The sequence below is a fragment of the Aphelocoma coerulescens genome, chromosome 4, assembly GCF_041296385.1.
Source record: "Aphelocoma coerulescens isolate FSJ_1873_10779 chromosome 4, UR_Acoe_1.0, whole genome shotgun sequence".
NCBI lineage: Eukaryota > Metazoa > Chordata > Aves > Passeriformes > Corvidae > Aphelocoma > Aphelocoma coerulescens.
Window position 1 is genome coordinate 28,583,886 of NC_091017.1, and position 21,094 is coordinate 28,604,979.

A 21,094-nucleotide genomic window follows, 5' to 3' on the forward strand; every position below is an offset into this window, starting at 1 on the left:
AACTTCCAGCTGTGATTCAGAGGTCGAGAGAGGTTCTTTCTTTCCTAACCTGACCACATACCGCAGGTAACACCTTATAAAAAGTCCCCCTGTCCTCGCAAATAATCGGGTAAAAAATATTGGTTGCCACTTTACTAAGAAACAGGATATTAAAGCGTAAGAGGCTTGGGAAAAGTATTAATCCTAGCACGTCTCAATCTGGTTTGCCAAGGCAACAGCTTAATGTAGTTTGATACGTCTGTGTTGTTTGGTGGTATTTCAGTAAAAGTGCATCATGATGAGTCATACCCTTAATAAGCAATGTTCTATTCTAGCAGGAAGTGCCTTTCTCACAGCCAAGAGAATCATTCTATTAGTTTCCTGCCACATTCAGAAGTAAAGACAAACAATTTCATCCATCTATTAGGGTGTATTTCTCCAGAATCAGACAAAGAACCATGAAAATGCATGGGATCATTGATCACAGAGTTGGCTAACTTACGACAGGAAAAAGGTTGTCAAGTAAGGTGTGAGACATTCTTCCAAAGGCTGAGACAAAAACTGGGAGAATAATTGCATCACTATAAGCTGTAAGTTAGTAGGTTTATTTTCCTCTAAAAGTACATCAAAGTAATAATTTTGTTTTCAGGATCTTCAGTGTGAAAGTTGTTGAAACCAGTCTATAGAAAAAGCATCATATTCTGTCATGTTTAGTATATTTAAAAATCTTGCGCTGAAGTATCTTACTTTGGAAGGCAACCCAGTCATGGTGAGGTTGAAAAGAACTGATAATTCACTGCTTTGAAAGCAAAGTAATGTGGTTGCTCACATTCATGTCTTATTTTAGTCTACATTCTCTACACTTCATGCTATGTCCACATTGACAAGTGGTAATGTCCAGTAGGAGCAGACTTGCAGAGTGAGAGTTTCTGCTAAGGAGATGGTATCCACACTACATATTACAAGAGGTCTTATGTCAGCTTGGCTGTAGCCTGTGCCTTGGATTAAGATGCCCCTTTATGGTTGGACTGCATAAGATGTGCCCTTGTAGTGTGTCTTCTGGTAATCATCATCCTCAAAGGGATCCAGTTTGTGTCACTGTGACTGCTCCACCACACAGTCAAGGCATGGGAGATGAGTACTAATGAGTGATTGGTTTCAAAACCTGTCTCCTAATCTGAGCTAAAATAGGTTAAATACCTTTTGTAGTTCTCTCCTGAATTTCTTCTCCGCTCTGTTCTGGACACTGCATATGGAGGAATATGAAGACTTATCTTTAGCTATGAGACTTGTTCTTCCTCCCTCTCCTACTGCTGTCCATGGTGAAAGCACCACTGAGAGCAACAGGGAGAAATTGTTTTGTTACTCAGGCCTTTCTCCTAGGAATTTCTCTTTGAGACTGATGACCATCATACTCCAGGAGAGGCATCAGGTAGTTTTGCATCTCTCGGAGTATTTTTAAAGCCGTGCCCAAATACAATGTGGTTTTGGTCTATAAAGCAAGTTGCTACAGTGATACACCCAAAACTCATCTGATTTGGTCCATACAGCCAGAACCAAGACGGGCTTTAGGTTTTAAAAATCCATCTTCTGTTAAAAAGCCCTCTTCATGAAATCAGCACATAATTTTTCTCATCACTGAGCATCAACAAAAGTATCTGTCACTGTGGCACAATACTTCAGTGAACAGAACTTGCCCAACTCTTTCCTCCTGGAGAAGATAACTTTCAGCCTCTAGTATATACTGAAATGAGTTGTAAGGCTACATTGCATTTTTCCTACTGAAAACGTGACCTCACTTGAGGGCTTAGCATAGTACAGACCGTGCTAAGCACTTGGAGCTCCATTTAATGTTAGTGAAAATTGTGAGAGCTCAGCACCTCTAGAATCGGGCGCCACGCATGCAGGATCAAGGTTGAGGCTTGTTAAGGTTTCCCCTTACGTTGTTGGCTAAAAAAGACCTGTGTAGAGTTCATGGGAAAGCCAGGATGCAATGTGCATTGGTAGCCATCAGCATTAGCAGTAAGCACAAGACAGAGAAGACAGATAAAGAGCATTTAACTATAGGAATCTGGTGCTTTTCTGACTGTACCCTTACAGTAACTCAAATGTACTGTGGTGCTCTTAGCTCCTCATTGTTTTTCCCTTATTTGCACCCTGAAACCAACATGCATTAGACAGCCCAGTTAACCTTCTCTGCTAGGGGAAAAACCCAGAGCTGTGTTACTGTGGTAACTGAATCATTTTTCACTTTAAGACGGAGCAGTTCAATGCAATGTATTATGGAACAGCACACTCCGGTCAGGATGAAACATGCAGGATGCCTGACAGCTCAGCACTTGCTCTGTGAATGAATAGAGAGCTCCCAATTAATGCAGTGTTCAGCTTTTGACTTTAATAATCATTGCTATAACTCAACAGGAATGTTTATAAACATCTATTTGGACTGGTTGCCACATAGATATAATTTTCAGTAAATGCCCAAGACGGGAGGTTTTTAGCATTGCTGTTGTTTATTATACGCATTTCCAAGGATGCTGATCAGGGGGCTGCTGCATAAGGGTGTAAGGACTGAACAAATATCTCAGCAGAAGAAATGAAGCATGCCTTCCCCGCTTAGATAGTATTTCTTGCACACACAGAAACAGACACGAGAGTTTTAGGCTGAGAGAATTAGGTTCCAGAAGTAAATGGGAAATGAGTGTAGGACTACTTTAGTGCCTCTAAAATTCCCAACTGTTTTTTATGGGAAAATGGTGGTGTGGAGGTCTGGAAATGGAAGTGTTCTCTTTCTTCAGTTGAATATAAACCTAGTATTATATAAAAATGGCTGTAATCCATGGTGGTTTTATTTAATTAGGGGAGGGGTGGAGGTTTTTTTTCTGTCATGTGGAGAAAATTCTCTATTCTAGGTCATAACAATTGCCATTTCAGGGTTTTGCAAAACAGATAAAATTGAAATGGCTAATGGAAGATAGAGTCATTATTCCTGTTATTACCCATTTAAGTTCATATTCATGAAAGAAAGTCAAAAGGAAAACTAACAGGCTTACATTCATCCCTCCTGCCAGCCCATGACACCAAAATGGTCTCCCTTTATTACTTAAGCTCTCCTGTGTGTTTTCCACTGAAGGGGCATTAAGCTGGGCAGTGAATTAAGAGGTTGTGTTCGAAGGGGTGTGAGGTATAGAGATTTCATGCTTTTTCCCTGAGGGAATTTTTGTGCATTAACACTGATATAATGGTGCCTGGCTATGACAAAGATGAGCAGCTGAGAAATACATGTAATAAATAATGCACATAAACATGCAAGATCGTTTCTAAGGGAAGTAAAGTGGAAGCCAGCCCTTTTAGCTCACGGCTAATGTGGTGGAATAATAAAACTCCTCCTGAGATGCTGTTGTCTGACTTGACATGCTTTGTTTTTCTCCTTAACAGGGGAAGTGTTCTTGGAGATTAAAGGCCCACTAGAAGACACATATAAAATCTATTGCTATCACCATGATGATGCACACACCATGCTGGAATCCTATGAAAAGGATGAAGAACTGAAGCAGCATTTAAGAGACTGTGTACAGTCCTTAAAGTAAGATCTTTTCAAATGATGATTTCCGTCCATAGTCAGTTGCCTGGCAGGGAACATTTTAAATGGATGTAGATGAAAGGTCCCCTGTAAATCCGGAGTTTTATAAGGCTTGCTGGGAGCTCTGGCTTATGCTGCTTTCATAAAAAGATGACAAGCCAGGGGCCATGATTAGATTTCTTTCTCTCTAAGATGGCCAAAAATAGCGCAAGAAAGGTTGCTCTTTCCTTAGTTTCAGTGCCCCATACTGGCAAAAAAAAAAAAAGCTGCATCATATCATGGGCTATTGGAAGCACCTTTTCCAGCTCGCAGGAAACTTGCTGCCCCCTGTCTTCTGCAAGTCTACTCCTTGAATTGGAATACGGAGCTACTCAACTGCACTGGCATTTCTGGACCGCTGCTGCAAGGCCCCAGGATCTGGAGCTGCTGTGTGGTTCCCAGCTCCTCATGGTGGGGGTGTTTGAAAGCCATGGAGCAAGCTACCAATTCCCACCAGAGGGAGGTGCTTTGTGCCGTGGCTGCAATGCCGGCCTCTTGGGAAAGTGTGTCGAGAACTGGGGATGTTGCTGAATAACAGATCCATCTGTCTCCCAACACAGTTTCCTCCTGCAGCCGGTCACAGGGACCAGCTCATCCACTCCATGGAGAGTGTTTCTCTTCCCACCCATAAATCCCCTTGCCCCTCACTTTCCCAAAAGCATCACACAGAGCTGTCAGGAGGGAGCATGCCATGGATTCAGACCTGAGGTCTGGCTCCAGCTCCAGGAAAAGACCCATGCTGCACACTTATAGAAGGGATGTAAAGCTATCACAAATAAAGGAATGTACATCAGCAACACTATTTCAACCAGACCCTACTTTGTGATTGGTCTGCAGAGATCTGTCAAGACTTAGGAGATGGGAAGTATGTCCAAGTGAAATCTGGAAAGAGTGGTGAAGGAAGATATTAATAACACTAAAAGAGAAATGTTTGCTTTGAAGACAGGTTATGTTGAAAATTAAGCTTATTTTGTGTAACATGTCTGGCTATTAAATATATAACAAGGCATATGTGCAGGGTTCTCAGGTTTTAGCTACCCTGGAAGTTGAAAGAAATGAATTTTCATATAAACTCAGGCCTTCAGGCTAATGGATGGCCAGGTATCTCCCCTAAGTAGGTGTTTTAGTGCTGATGCCTACAATATTCTTTCGTGACGAATCAAGAGAAGCCACTACTGTCATTCATTTATCCCTGCTGCTGAGGAAAGGGGACATGGAAGGAAATTAAAAAAAAAAAAAAAATAGCATCCATGTACATCCTAGGGTGGATGTTTCCACTTGAATTCCAGAGCCAGCAAGAGGTGCTCCTGTTCCAAAATCACAGCTGGGCTTTGTGAAGAGAAAGGATATTTTGTGCTGAGCCACTGTAGCCTTTGCTAGCAGGAAGTGACAAGGACTTCCTTACAATGAAGCCTTTTTTGTCTTGTTCTTTCCTGATTAGCCTTTAAACAGGAACCAGTGATAAAAGCACTGGTATGTGTATATTACATTGTGATTTTTCCCAGTGCCTAAAGATTGCAGTCAATTCAACTAGTAAGACCTGAAAGTGCATACTAAGATTCAGAACCGTGGTCATCTAAACCTGTTACTACCCATTGGAGAATATTTGCCCTAGGAAGAAAACTATGCAGGATTGTTACCAAATAAGTTATAGGCTGTTTTCCATAGAGAGACATAACAAACTGGGGGCTGGTGCCAAATATTTTTGAGAAATGTTTACTTGTTAAATATTTTTCTTTTCCCTTGGAAAGAATATTGTTCCACTTTGAAAAATCTTAAATGAGCTGACATTAGTAGGGGCTTCTGTTCCTCTGCTGAGTAATATCTGACATGTGAAAAACAAGTTCTATATCAGGAGCAATTTGAGAGTGGCACTCTGCACATCTGTACTGACAAATCAGATTTAATTAGCTATGTTGAGATTCCTATTCCTTTTGACTGAAGAGGAAAAAATTCATCCCAAAATGTAGGTGTCTGCATTGGAGACATGTGAAAATCCAATTTCTGTAGAGTCCTGTGTTTCAGCAGCGATTATGCAAACTGAGGATGTTGTTTGCTAGCCTAGCCAAAGAAATGCAGCTGGTAAAAATGAAAGGATGCTGGCAACTACCTGCTCAGCTTTCAGCCTGAAGTAGTTGGGTCAACTATTACAGGGGCAGAGGGACGTCCTAAGCACACAAAATGCTGACAGTGCAGAAGCAATGAAAGCAGCAGCTTCCAGATGCTCAGCTAGGCACTGGTGGGCCAGGAGATAAGACTGCAGGCAGTCAAAAAAGTGTGGCTGAGAGTGTGATGTCAGGAAAGCCTAATGCAGCGATGGAGACATTTGGTTCTCTTGCATTTGAGTGAAACCATACCATAAGGAAAACATTCCATGCACATGTTTGCAAACTACAATTTTAAGTCCCTGGTGCTTTCAGTATTTATATCAACATCATTCTTCTCTGGAGAGGTTTCAGTTGATACGTAGTCTACAAAAAACTTAACAGCCTCATTGACTCTACACCCTAAAATGCTGAAATGTACTCTTTTTCTTTTAAAAATACATTTCTGTTTAAAGAGAGTAGACAGAAATGTATGTGAAGTGTAAGAATGATGTTAAATTTTACTTTTTGTATTAATGGCTTGATGTTACTTACTATTGTTAGCAGAGTGATCCAAACTTCCTTCTCTAACAGTGTGAGGACAAGGCTGGGTCTCACAGCCAAAGCCAGGTTTCTGACAATCCTTTCTCATTTGGGGCTGTCCATTCAAAAGGTTATAGGGTCAGATTCACCAGTACCCTCTGGCTGTTTTATGCAGTTCTGCTGACACATAGCAGCCATAAACCTAAGTTAATTGGCCAGTTACAGCTATTCTGTGCCACTGAAGTGTATCTGAGAATCTGCCTCTGTATAAGTCCTCTTAGGAGGAATCTAATGCATGTTTTGTTTTCTTCTCTTTTGCAGAAAGAGATATGAAGAAGAGTAAGTACTATGCCTTTTTTACCATAAGCTAATCTTTAAAATATCCTTAATTCATCTTTAGTATGTTTAAAGCCATATAGGTGGAAATTTTAAGAACACAAGTCTTCTGTGTCAGTATAACCTGGAGAAATTTCCAGGACATATGTAGATTGCTCTGAGGTCTGCAAGAGTGCTTGTCAACAACATAGTGTCAGTCTTTGAAATCCAGCTTCCTGCTACAATTTAGGCAGGGCCGCAGGTAAAGCTGTTGGTAAGCTGACAATCCCTTCAGTAGCCCTATATGAGAAACCCACCTTAGGATCTTCCCCCTGACAGTGACTGGAAGAACATCAGAAAAGAACAAGCTCATTGCAACTTAGCCAGAAAACTCCCCCAGCTGCTGATGAGTTGTGGTTAAAGGACTTCTGTGCCAAATGTGACATCTGTGAAAAGCTGTAAAGGAGAATTTATCACAGCCGCAGTTTCTGGACATCCAGCAGGTTGGGTTCATTGAAATGTAGCACTGCCTGTAGTTACCTGCAGTGAGAGGTCAGAGGAGGGGTTGTCTGAACTGAAGAGAAAGATTACAACCCCAGACAAAATGTTAAGAGAAAGGAGGAGCAAGTGTGGTGTATATTGGCAGGAGAGGAAGAGACCTGTAAAGTCAGAGAATTTGTCAGTCAGTCAATTGCATGTTACAACTATGATGTGTATAAAATACACTTAGAAGGACTTGCATGTTGAAACTCTACAGCTGGGGGTTTCAAGCTTTCATCTGTGATAGAAAATAGTTTTTCTGCATTTTGTTTTCATAAGGGGTATACATACTTGTGTACTCCTGTCCCACATGGAGTGGGACTCCAAGAAATACAAAATATTCAGAGGGTCACAATATGATCATGTGAGACAGCAACACATACATAAATCCCACAAGACTGGCTGTTCTGCCTTCTGTAACCCTATCAGATATGAAGGTCTGGTTTTCTCCTTCAAACAGTTTCCAGTGGAGTGTAGGAGATAACTCACTTTCTGAGTTTAAAATGGCTCTTACAAAGCAATGTGCAATGAGCAGGTTTAGCTGTGGGACCCTCCCTGAGCTTGGCTACCTCACTGGCAGGACACTCAAAAGTCCCATCACCTGCGAATCAGAGGCTGCAGTCGCAACAGCCCTTGGGCAGGACTGCTCCCAAAAATCTGATTAACGTTGAGCTGCAAAATACAGTGTAACTCCCCCCAAATGCTCTGTGATGTTGCTGCTCCCAGACTGCTTTTCATTCAAGCATGATCAAGAAAACAATTATGTAAATACCAGACAGTGGTGCCCTTTGCTAGCAGCTCAATAGGTTAAATTCTGCTTGGATTAACAACTGTGCAGCCTCAGTGAATTCTCTGGGTTTGCTTGAGAGACTTATGGCACAGTGAATTATTTGCCCTACATTTCTTGTACTAAAATAAAGCCATGCACAGTAAACCGTGAAGCCCAAGACTCCGAGTCCTGCTGCAGCCTCATTCCTGCACACCATTTCAGAACTGGCAAGCTGCATATCGCACCAGCCTCAGCCTAGCTGTACCAAGCTGCTGAGTAGTGAGAGCAAATGAAACCAAATCCTGCCTCACCTGCCTTTGTGTAGTTCACCACCACGGGCTTTTTAAACAGGTGGGAATGTGTCAGTATTAGTGACTTTGTTTTGTCGGGAGGCAGGAGGGAGGCTGTGCCGTGAAGCTCACTGCAGTTTGCCAGCTGCATTTACTGCAGAGCTACAGTAAGAATTTGCTGTGAGATTAGTACAGTTACATGTGACTTAGAATACTTGCTAAATTCACAGTAACGGGGGAAAGGCTGAAGTAGCATCACAAATGAATTATCAACTTAATTTTCTGCACAATAGATGTCACAAGGCGTTTCTCTCCTGCTTGAGTCGTGTGGCAAGGCCATGTCCTGCCAAGCAGCCGGTGGGTCCTAACGGGGTGCATTGCAAATGGGACTCGTCCAGGGAGAGTGGCTATCTCAGCTAATCTTGCTGGGGAGAATTAGATGAGTCAAACTTTGTGGCATTCAGTGCCCCAGGGAGTCATTATCTTATAACAAACCTGCTATCTCTCACACCATATTGCAAGAGTGTGTCATGCAGATACCGAACAGAGGGCTGTTTATCACTTGGGCAGCTGTCCAAAGTGCAACTATATAAAGAGAAGACACTTGAAGATTTTTCCATTCATGAGGCAGCTTTTATAGATTTGCATTCATAGGGCTTTTCAGAGAAAACAATAACAATTTAAGATTTTTTTTTTTCATTATTGCTGCCAGAAGCTGAAAGAAGGAAAAACAGCTCTCTATTTAATGTAAGATACAGGGGAAATGAGGGGGATTGAAATGATGGGAAGGTTTTGGGACATGAAGAATACTTAAAAGGCATCTACTGTTAATTTTTTTTCATGCAGAACTTTTTTACAGATAATGCCTGTTTGAGAGAGATGGTTTAAATATGCAGATGTCTCTTCTCAAAGGCATTCAAATTGTTAGTTAATTAGTCAGCAGTAAGGATTGGCTCTTGTACTTTTTACACATATGAAAGCGGGAATGAAGGGGTTTTTTTCTTTTACTCTTTCTGCTGCACAAAACAATGGATGTCAGCCTGCAAAACCAAGTGGCTGTTCCCTATTTTTTGTACTTTCCTTCTACATTGTGTTATTTCATCTTTCCATATGCAGAAATCCTTCTTTGTCTACCCTTAACTCTTGCATAGTTAATGTCAAAAAAACCTTTTCTGCTCCAAAAGAGCCTTTTTGGGCATACAAATGGAAAGCTTGCTGTGCTTTATTGCCTTCTACAATGTTACCAGCAGCTCATGTTTACTTTCAATGGGGAGGTGCCAGGTAGCTGGTACTGGAGCTGTGCCTGGTTTGCTGGAGTGTGCTGTCATGAGAGGAGGCCATGGACAATGTCTGTCCTGCTGCTGGAGCCCCAGCAGTGGCTGGCCCTGGTCTCAGCCACCTGGCCATGGGAGACCCCATGTTTCTACCAGCTACATGGAAGGTAATGAAGGCACGTGTGGCTCAGTCCTTCTCTGTTTCCTTTGAGGCTGTTCTGACAGCCTGCAAACTGCACAGCCTCTCCCATTCCAGCCTGGAGAATGTAATCAAAGGCTTTTGTCTGGAACCAGGCTGGAGCCTGTGTTCAGCTGGATGGGGCCCAAGATCTTAGGGTGGCCTACATGGCCTGAGCCACTTGAATAAATGGGGATGCTGCTCTGCTGCCCCTGCCCAGCCAGTGGGGATTGAGCCTAGAGTCACAGAGCATCCCTGTGCCCATGCTGGAAACTGTGGCTGTCCTACTCTCATCCTTCTGCCACCATGGCCAGTTGCCTGCTTTGCCTTTATGCAAGGAGGCATCCAGCAGGTTGGATCAAGCCTGTGTAAATATCCTGTGTGTTCAACATTTCCCCAGGTCAGATTTGATACCCTTTGGAAGCTCAGGCATCATTCGAAATAACTGACTGGCAGCCAGCAAAGAAAAACCACAGATGAAAGACAGGAAAGCTTAAGGGTCATTGTGCCAAGTCAGGGATGTTGTGAGAAGGGATGCACTGTGAACAGGCATCCCAGTTACAGCGTGGAGATGTTGCAATTTTAAGCCTGAGGGCCCAGAGCAGGATGTAACAGCCCTGCTCACACACATTTCTCAAACTTCCTGTTATTTGTTCTTCCACCTACATCTCCCTTCCTGGATGTTGTGATGTGTAAGTTATACCACATGCACCTTTAGACTGAGTGGGACAGTTTCAGAGGTAAAGTCTAAGCAATAGTCGGCTAAGTTCTGAAAACACAGAAAATTCAGACCCAGGGTGTATTTCTGATTGAGGGGGCGACAGGAGGGTTTTGTTTGCAACACCTCTGTTCCCTCACAGATGTATCTTATTTTTTGACTTGAGTGGTAACTGCAATTCAAGGAATTTCTCATTTTGTGACAATTTTTTTGGTATAAATTATAGAGGAAAGCCAAACCTAATAGACCTGGGATCCCTGTTGATCAAACCAGTGCAACGCCTGATGAAATATCCCTTGTTACTCCATGAGCTCTTGAACTCAACTCCTGCTTCTCATCCTGACCACAAGGCACTGCAAGATGCCCTTTTTGTTATGAAAAACATTAATGTGAACATCAATGAACTTAAAAGGAGGAAAGATTTAGGTAAGAAAAGAGCACAGTAAGTTCTTTCTTTGTGGTTTGGGCTGGCCATTACAAGACAGGTTTCAACTCCAGATATTTCACTACATCAGTTTTGCCTGGTGCCACCACCCACGTTGTGTGATATCCTGAGTTTCAAGAAGGTAACAGATGCCTTAATGTCCCTTGTCCTCAGCCAACTATCTTACCTGACTAGTAACTGCAGTATGAAAACAGGGAAAGAATTCATGTTATATTGTCTGTAATGCAGTTGCAAACACTGATAATAAGTAGGATGCAGTAATAGCAATATTTTTTATAGACTTGCCACATTGAAGCCCTAACTTCACTCTTCCCAAGGCTAGTGTTGGTAATGGGGTTTTCATCCTTTTGAGCATTTTCATACAAGACTACAGCAAATGACATCAAAGTGTCTGCTCTCAAATGGTTTCATATTTGTGTGCCTGTCCCCGTGAAAAGTCCTGCAAATACAGACTACTGATGTAATGAAATTCTCTGTCTGCAGTGCTGAAGTACAGGAAGAATGATGATGATGAAACCCTTAAAGAAAAGTTTTCCCGACTGAATATTCACTCCATTAGCAAGAAATCCAAGAGGGTTACCAGCCATCTGAAAATACTGACGAGGGGAGAACCTCAGGTACTTACTCATCCAACTGCAGATTTGCATTGACAGCTTCAGTTCTGCTTTTGTACTGGGTGTTTTTCAAAACGTGTAGGAAATGGAGTTTGTGGTGCTGCTTTTTTTTCCTGTCTAATTTATAAAGTCATTTTCTGACTGTCACAGAAGACAAGAAAGATTTTTGTGATTGAAATAGAAAATAATGTAATGTGTTCTCCACCTTTTCCTTTTTTACTCAAGAGTTTCTCAAAGTTCTGGTCTTCAGCAGAGAGGAAGTGAGCAGTAGTTTTGTGAAATTCAGCCTGAGGTCAGCGTTTTGCAGATACCCTGGCAATGATTATTGTCAAGGCTGTGAATGTGTTCAGTCCATCTTGCTCATGTTGTAGCATTAAAGTTCAGAATCCACCAAGGAAAATGAGCTATACCTCTAATTAGGAAAGGCCACAGGGTTTGCCTCTACATGTGTAAAGACCTGGAACCATCAAAACTACAGAGACAAAGAACTCTCTGATGAGTCTGATGGGTGCTGGGCGGCCAAAAGGAAAGTGGTCCTTCATAATTTCGAAGTTGTAATTCAAAACCTAGCAGGATAAACATTTTCAGGAAAGCTTAAATCGAAATCTCAGAGAAAATCAATTACAAATGACCTTGAAAGTGATATCCAGTGCACCTCACTGCATGAGATGGCTGATTATACAAGGTCACTTGTCTTTCTAGATGTGACTTTACAAGATACACGCAATTTTTTCCTGTTTTGTTTTTTATCAGTGGTTTCCCTCTTTCTCTGATACAAACTACCCACATTTATGTTTTCTGTTAATTTATTTTTACAGTGGAATTTTTTTGTATTCAGAATGTGACAGACACCAGCAAGGCTATAAAATCAGAGAAAAAGGGAATTAAATTTGATTAAGAGGATATGTGATTTTTCTTTTCATTTTTTTTTCCTTTAGAAGCTTCTGGTTTGTGGGGTTTTTGTTTTGTTTTGTTTCTAATTAAGCTTGAAACATTTGAGAATGATTTTAGTACCAAAATACATCTGTTAGAGATTCAGCCGTCTCTCCTGCTTAATTAGACTGAAAAAGTTCCCAACTCATATCTTGAAACACGCAGCGACCCTCACGGCAAAACCACTAAGACGTGACTTGAGATTTCTGAAGCCCCTCAAGGGAAAGATGGGCAGAAATCACCGCGTTTTCAGGGTGTTCCCAGCCGGCATAAAGAAGTTTCCCGAGCCCGTTCCCAGGTGCCGGCGTTGCCAGCGGAAAGGCTGGCGCGGCTCTGGGGTAACAGCTCCACCTACAGCCCGCCTGCGGGAGAGCGCCCGGCACCCACGCACCGGCACCCCGCTCCGAAACATCCCCCTTTTCCCTCCATCCTTGCCTCAGATGGAGCAACAACACGCAGAAAAATGAAGGGTTTTGTCGGCACACGCCAGTGGGCTTGTAATAAAGCAACTCCCTGCTTCCACAAGGATTAAAAATTAAATTCCCTGCTGTGTTGTCCAGCGGTTTTGACTTCGATTGAATTACAGCTGGAGCTTGGGAGAATTAGGGGTTGAGCTGTTTTCAAAGGGAGGAGTTCAAGGATTTTTCTAGCAGCATTCTGGATGTTCCTTTCATTATCCAGGCTCTTTTGGGCTGCCAAAATAACAGTGCAAATGTCTATTTTAGGTGAAAGATCAAACTTTTAATAAGGAAGAAAAGTTGTTTCAAAGTTTAGAGAAGACTGTGAAATCGTGTGTGAAGAACATTTCGTTCTGTTCACAACATCTCCAGGTGGGTACAGGCTTTTTTTGCAACCTGTGGTCACAAACCCTGTCCATAACCAGTTTGACACACATTTCTGCCACTGGTTAGGCAACACCAAATTATTTATATGCAGGCCTGTCTATGTCAGAATATTAAATAAATAAGCTGTGCTGCCACTGCATTACTGAGCCCATGGCAAAGAAGTTTTGAAGCCCACACTTTTGCATTTTTCCCCCTGACAGAAGCAGGCTCTGTGGAGACCCACAGGTGCAGTGCAGAGAAGAAGGTGCTGTCTGGTGGCACAGTCAGGACTTTAAATCTCTGTGTGAAGTTGTCACCCTCATCTGTTGCAGTGGAGCACCAACTGCTTCTCATTAAAGATGGAAGAACTGACCTGCAGCCACATGAATTAAAATGTCCTAAAATACATATTCTGGATGGAAGGACTCCTTCCTTTCCCCCATGTTTAGGTTGTGTTGACGGCTAGCATTAGATGTACAGAGTGCTCAGGTTCTCTAAAATGTCTTTGCTTCAATCCTCCTCTCCAAAGTTGAGGGTTGGCTTGTGACTTCTCAACCTCTCATGGACTATTTGCCAGCTTTGTAGATACACTTTGCAGACAAAGTGTAAGTGTGCCCTAACCAGGCAGGAAGAACCAGGCAAGATCAATAACCAGCTGGCTGGGGCTTATCACCATTGCACCTTGTTTGGTTCAGCAAACAGGGAAAGGCCAGGGAGCTCAGCCAATGAGGTCTGTTGCCTGGAATGGTGCTGACAGTTCCTTATCCAAACGGATCCACACTTCATTGAGATTAAAATTCTGAGTAACTGAAATACACCACTGTAGTCCTACTTAGTCCCCTAAAAGAGGCTTTTGAGGATGCATGGGAAGCTGGCTTCTTGCTGAGGAGCAGCTGATTTCCAGTGGGATATTCATTAGTTTAGGGCATAGTTTTTCAGCTGAACATTAACAACTTGATTCTTAAGTAGTTTGCATTTAAAATAGACAAAGCACAGGAAAATATTATCACAGTAAACAACCCCACGGTGACTGGAAACTGCACAGCAGCTGCACAGGTGTCAGAGATGGAAAATATGTCTGATTCCATCAGTATTATTGTGGTAGCTGCAGGAGTGAATGCAGTATACTAAAACGTATTGTAATGGTTTCATCTTCCTACCATCTTTTCATTTAGGATTCCATACATCTGGCTGCCCAGAATATAACTGGGCTTCAGGAAATCCTGCAAGATAAAGATGACAGTGACTGTTTGGAAAAACGGACCGACAGTGCAAATCTATGTGAAGATTTTGTAAGTTTATGCAGTGTCCAGTGTTACACAGCTATCTGTATGTCTGAGAAAACAGCTGTATGTGAAGAAGACTAGGACACAAAGGAGAAAAAAAAAAAACAGCTTAGGAATCTGCTGGGAAAGATGAGTGGGGCTTTTGGTTGAATTTCTGTAAGAACAAAGATAAAATACAACGTAAACGCATTGTGTTTTTCTTAGAAGAACTAAGGAAAACTTGTCAAGCTAAATTCCTGGGTTTAAACTAAAATCTTTGTGCTAAGTTTGTATCACCTGAACAAACCTGTATTTGTTTCACCTGAACTTCAGAAAAGAGCAGCAGATCTTTGCCTTGCTACTTTTGTTACCAGCACTTGCAGTTTGAGTGACTTTTGTGATTGATATTGTGCTCAGGTACTGGAATCACAGATCTGTAAAAATCTCAGCTTTATTAACTTTTTAAGTAAGTCATTATCTTTATAGTCATGGAATCATAGGACTGTTTAGGTTGGAAAAAGGCCTCTAGGATCATCAAGTCCAGATAGTAACATAGTGCTGTCAAATCCTTCATATAGGGAAACCATGAAAAATCCAAATATAGCCCATAGTAATTAATAGAGCAATTAAAAAAATAGTAATAGTTTTTCAACTAGTCTTCTGCTTTCAGAATTAAAATGGACTCTAATGCCTGGCTCTAATAAGATACCTAAATGTCTCTTCAAAATGGGACAGGCTGCTTCTTCAAATAGCTGCTCATGCTGGAAAAATTCAGAGGTTTCCTACACTTTCCTAGTTTAGTGCTGACTCAAATATAGCCATTCAGTCCTTTCCAAAACACTAAAAACAGAGTCTGCCAAGAAACAGAAGTCTCTTTGACAGACCACAACCTCCAGGATAATGACAGGGAAGTAGGATGATGTATTTCCTTTCCTTTGAAATTCCCACATGTGAAAAGTATCTCAAAAATTAATCTCAGTGATCAGAATGATATTTTCAATGTCTTTACAATTAATGATTGCATAAAGAATACCTCTCTATCATTGCAGTGGTGAGTGTGCCCAGTATGGAAGGTGCCCCCATATTCAGAAATATAAAAGAAAAGTAGAAGTTAATTCCACAATAGATGAAACAGAGAACTTCTTTACAGAAAAAAAATTGCAACAGCTACTGTTTCATGACCTAGCTATTCTGAAAGTCTATGTAATAAAATAAAATACCCAACAACTTAATTTTAACTGTGGGCATTGTTACTAACAATTGCTAATTTCTACTTATCTGTTTATTTCTGTGACTTGGATTTACAAGATTACAAGGATTCCCTATCCTATGGGTTTTAAACCTATATGGGTTTTTAAAAACACTTTCGGCTTGGTATTGCACAATGAGTAGATGTTCTCACTGAACAGCCCATGGTGTTCTTCACATGTTTTCCTGAAAGGTTATTAAAAAGGGAGATCTCAGCAATGGGCTCAGGTTAACTGTTGGGTTTTTTTCTCCCGTTTGTCAATAACATATACCTTCTTCTCTCATTAGACTTTGTGGAAAAATTTCAGGGCAGAAATTCCCAGTAGCCTCTTTTTCAGAAATCAGGTCCAGCAGTTTGGAAGAATTGTTTTCTTAATGCATCAAAAATTGGTTCGCTAAACACAGCCCAGTTTTTCAGGTGGAAATAAAATAGGAGCTATTTAGCCAGTGTACATCATCTTGGCCTTGGAGAGAAACTCTGGGGCTAAAGTGGATCTGGCCTCAACTCTGGTATGTTTTGGAGAATGCAGAGGCAGCTGTTTTTTTAATCTCACATTCAACCCAACAACTTAATTCACACAGAATGTCCAAGAGCTTTAATATGATGATGAATTTCACTCACTACAAGCTGGTGCTGTATTTGAACAAATGACTTACAAAAATAAATTTTATTTCATGCAATATTAATCCCTTGAGACAATTACAGACTAATGGAAAAGTCTGAGGAGGACTGTTTTTTTACCAGGTGTCTAATTTTGTTGATTACTAGAGATAAAACCAACAAGCATAACCTAATTTAATCAAATCAAGTGATTGTTTGTGTTTGCTTAAACAGGAATTGAGTTACAGCTGTTTCCAGGAGAAGAAAAAAAAAAAAAAGAAAAGCAGCTTTGAGAGAATTCAAGACTGCCACTTTAATAAGACCTCATTGCCTTCAGACTGTATATTGGTGTGGGCCTTCCAGTTAAGGAAATCCCGGTTTTATTTGACCACTTGACCAATCCTTGCTGTTTTCCCCCAGTGGCAGCTCCCTAGGGGCAGCACCTCAGGCTGCATGCTCCAAGGGACCACTGCCATTAGCAGACACTGTATGCTGAAAAACTGATACCTCTCCTGTTATGAAGGAGATTCTAAGTCGTGCTGGACCCTGCTTGAAACTGGCTCTGGCAGCAATGCTTTGTGAAGAGTGATGAACAGATTGCTTGATGGGCTGCCATCAGGCTCAGCCCATTATGGGGTCTGAAGGACTGTATGAATAAAGTAATGAGTAGGTCTGGTTTATACTTTCCAGATGGCTCAGCTGGACAAGCTTGTCTTGACTCCTCTCTCAGCACTGCAAGCCCTGTTTGCAGGCCCTCAGAAGCTCATCCAGAAGCGCTATGACAAGTTGCTGGACTACAACAGCTACCTTCAGAGGTCAGCTGGAGAAGAGCTGGACCTGGCAAAGAAAGACTATGAGGCTCTAAATGCACAGCTAGTGGAAGAACTTCAGGTATTCAACAGAGCAGCCAAAAAGATTGTGTTGAACTGCCTACATTGCTTCATCACCCTCCTTGGGAATATTACGTTTGCAGCACTTCAGTCAAACTCTGCTGTCGTGGTGCCTGTTCCAGTAAGTACATTAGAAACAGGGGTAGCTGTGCCTTGATTTGTCTTTTTTTCTTTCTGTATGCTTCGGCTAAAGTTATGTAGGACACATATCTACAAAGCTACACTGATTTACTGATTTTGTGATTTCATTTGTTCTGCTGGGCACAGTCAGATTTGTGTTTTTTTTTTTTTTTTTCCTTTGCAAGCTCAGTGAAGATTAAGTTCATAGAATCAAAATGGTTTGGTTGTAAGGGAGCTTAAAGACCATCTAGTTCCAGTTCTCCTGCCATTAACAGGGACATCTTCCACTAGACCAGGTTGCTTCAAGCCCCATCCAACCTGACCTTTAATGCTTCCAGGGATAAGGAACCCACAGCTTCTCTGCAGAAGCCATTTCAGTGCCTCACCACGATCACAATAAACTAATAAACTAATCTAAACCTGCCCTCTTTCAGTTTAAAGCCATTCCCCCTTGTCCTGTCACTACATGCCCTTGTAAAATATCCCTCTCCAGCTTTCCTGTAAGCCCCCTTTAGGCACTGAAGGCCACAATAAGATCACTCCGGAGTGCTCTCTGAGAAACTTATGTTCTGAATTTTTGCCAGACCTGGACTTTTTGAGAATAATCCTAATGGAACTGTTCCAGCTGTTACAGTGATAGTAATGGCAAGAATATTACCGGAAGGCAAAAAGAAGGCAGCTACTAGCATTTCTTAACATCTACCCTGACTAGTCCTGAAAACACAGGAAATTACAAGAAAGTACATGGACACTTCCTTTGCTGCTAGACCTGCAGATTCACAGATGACTGCAAAAGAGAAACAAGTTAGGAGATCTGATTAAATAATTTTTATGAAAATCAAGTTGCTTTTAAACCCAAATATGATGCAGAAGCTCCTGCAGACATTTCTCAGCAGTAAGGAACAGCCTTGCCTGGAGGACTTGAGCCCCCTGAGAAACACGGCTGCAACAATGCCTTCCACACATACAAATCCACTCACCTGAACAGAAGCAAGGCTACTTGGGAAACACTGTAGTGAGGCAATTCTGGAGTATTCCTTTCCATTAAGGCTTGAACAGAGCACATTGTAGTAAGGGGCAGGATCAAGATATAGAGCTGTGGTGTTTAATGGGAAAATGAAGGCTTTTTCCACATGAAGAAATTTCATCCCTGTAATTTGACGTTTTCGTGTTTTGAAAGCTGTTGTATTGGGCATTGTTTTCTGTGAGGGTCTGGCAACAAAATTATCTTCTTTTTTTGTGTTTACATCAGCAAATGTATTTTGTATTAGGCACAGACCAAAAGTACTTACCCAGTGCCACAGACGGAGACTCAGTTACCCAACAATTTTTAAACCTGTTGGCAGCACTCAGTTGCACAAATGCACAGCTGTGGGGTAAGCTACTCCAAGCCTTGCAGCACATTGGCCACTCTGATAGCTGCTGAGATGCACATTTGCATCTGAAAGCAGGTGGCTCAGTAGCATAAAGGCAAGGCTCTTCATTTTCATCACCGTTTAGAATATCTTTAATGATTTAACTTCAATTCCTATGTCTTTTAAATCTATATAGCATTTATTAGAAACTTCCTTTAAGCAAGGACCTTTCTTCTCTTTACATCTCATGCACAGAGAGTACACTGCTTTTGGGCTCTGCAGAAAATAGACATAACTTGTCAGATTTCCTGACTCCTAGCATTCAGCCAATTAAACCAAATCTGCTCTCTCCAATCTCCCTACCATTTTGTACATGAGATCTAACCCACATTTGTGTTTGCAGCTGTCCTCCTCAAGCATCTGTGAAGTGCAGAATCAATTGATAGAGGAGGTTCACAAGCTGAATTTTGTAAAAGAAAACAGCAGTGCAACCTTTATTGAGAGAAAATTGAGCTTGGAAAGAAAGAAACCTGTTCCTTCTCCGGTGAGTACCATACATCCAAATTGTGTATGAAGCATCCTCTTTTGATCACTTTTGAAAAAAAGCCATTTTTATGCTACCTAAAGGTTTGGGCTTTGTCTCTTCACTGTGACTCTGAATGAGGTTGTTGGAGTGAAGCTTTCATTGACCAGTAACTTCTGAAGATTTTTCACTTTTTTTCATGTTAATATCTTGAAAATCCACTTGAAATTACCTCTGATTGCCCTTAGGCCTTTAAGTACATGTTAAGGCTAAGGTATATGTAAACTTTGGTAACTTCTTTTGTTAAATACTCTTGCAGTGCATCTTAGTCTTCTAATTCAGAAGATTTTTTCCTTGTGCTCAGCTGTGGTTATATGTACTGGTTTTTACACATACATGCACAAACATACACACCCACAGCAGAAGATTCAGAAAATCCACCAGGAGATTTGCATTCCCAATCTTATCAGATGTTTCTGGAGGTTTCAGGAATCTAGTTTACAGGAAAATAAAGACTTGAGTGCAGGTTTACAGGAGAAGCTGAGGCAGTTGTAGAATTCCTTTTAGCATCAGTGAAGGCACATGTGCTCTTGCTTCTGTGGTATGTTTAGATCCCATTGATGTGCAGCAACTCCCTCCCTGCCCTCTAACCAAACCCTGAAATGAATATGCTTCCAGCAGCTAATGGCACCTTACCCTCATTTAGAGAGGTAATTTCACACAAAAAGCAGCCAGTTTGGGTACCACTGATTTTTTTGCCTAATGCCTTATCATGCAAGTTGTTATGTGGTCTCAGCCCGTTTTTGGATTATGCTTTTTCTGTGATATTACATAGGAATACAAAGGTCATGGCTACAGAAAAGCAGTTAAGCAGGAGACACTTCACATACAAAACACCAGCTCTTTGAGAGCAGAGGACAGACTAAGAGGTCTTTAATTAGTGAAATTCCTACATTTCTTTAAAACGTGCCCTTTATTGAACACCTGTTACTATAGCAGTGGGACAGGTCCTTCCTGCACATGAAAAGGAGATTTGATCCCTGTGCAAGTAACTCCTTGGTCTGTGTGTAGAAACACTGGGTCAGTTGCCACATGCAGCATAAAAAGATTTTTATCTAGGAATGGCCTCAGCACTACTGAGGATGAATATTAATTGTTTGCTTTTCAGCTGGAGTCCCCACGCCAGACAGAAGACCACAGATCCAAGCTGCTGTCCGCGTACAGCACCGAGTCGCTGTACCAGGCTAAGCGCAAGTGCAATGCCGTGCAGGAATTCGATATTGACTTGCATGAAGGAGAACTGGTGGCTGTTGTGGAGCAAAAGGACTCCTTTGGAAGCACAAGCAGATGGCTTGTTGACACAGGAAGTAAGCACCCTGCACAAATATCCCAATAATGGCTACCCTTTGGGATATTGATTTCTTTTCATTCTGGCCCCATCTGTTTGCCTCTGTCATACTGGCAGCTGCATAAAATGGTTTAAAAATTATTTTAGCAGTGTTTTGCTGTTTGTTTATTTTCTGTCTCTTTATTCTGGTTTCTAGTCCTCACAGGGTACGTGTATTCTTCCTTCCTGAGGCCTTACAATCCAGCCAAAGCGCAGAAGGACACAGCAGAAAATGGCTTTGGTGATGATGATTTTGATGACATCAGCCTCTTTGTCTCTTCACGGCCCTCTACTGACAGCAGCACAAGAAGTCCAGGGTACAAGAAGAGTGACAGCAGCTCACCTCTTCACTTCTGTGAAAATCCCACATTTCAAATTTATGGCACAGGGACTGGTGCTCTTCAGGGTATGGATGATCAGGGTGTGGATGTAAGTATGATACACACTGTGCCTGTCTTCTTGTTGTTCCTATTTGAAATCTAGAATTACACAATTTGTAATTTAAATGGCTTCCTTTTACGCTGGAGAAGAGTGGCACTAATCTGTCAGTGTGACATGAGAATTTGTTACCCTCTGC

At 41.6% G+C, this 21,094-nt stretch overlaps 1 protein-coding gene across 4 annotated transcripts in view; it reads left to right on the forward strand.

Moving 5' to 3' along the window:
* Positions 1–21,094, forward strand: part of ARHGEF38 (Rho guanine nucleotide exchange factor 38) — a 41,462-nt gene that overhangs the window by 14,652 nt on the left and 5,716 nt on the right. Inside the window, exons 4-13 of one of the 4 annotated variants that reach the window (XM_069013285.1) lie at positions 3,418–3,565; positions 6,550–6,567; positions 10,539–10,738; positions 11,241–11,374; positions 13,030–13,134; positions 14,304–14,420; positions 16,933–17,253; positions 19,011–19,151; positions 20,299–20,497; positions 20,675–20,946. In XM_069013285.1, coding sequence (XP_068869386.1) covers positions 3,418–3,565; positions 6,550–6,567; positions 10,539–10,738; positions 11,241–11,374; positions 13,030–13,134; positions 14,304–14,420; positions 16,933–17,253; positions 19,011–19,151; positions 20,299–20,497; positions 20,675–20,946 — 1,655 coding nt within the window. Of the gene's footprint in view, positions 1–3,417; positions 5,998–6,549; positions 6,568–6,882; positions 7,141–10,538; positions 10,739–11,240; positions 11,375–13,029; positions 13,135–14,303; positions 14,421–16,932; positions 17,254–19,010; positions 19,152–20,298; positions 20,498–20,674; positions 20,947–21,094 lie in introns of those variants that run through there. The other 3 variants (XM_069013287.1, XM_069013286.1, XM_069013288.1) reach the window with 3 other exon arrangements.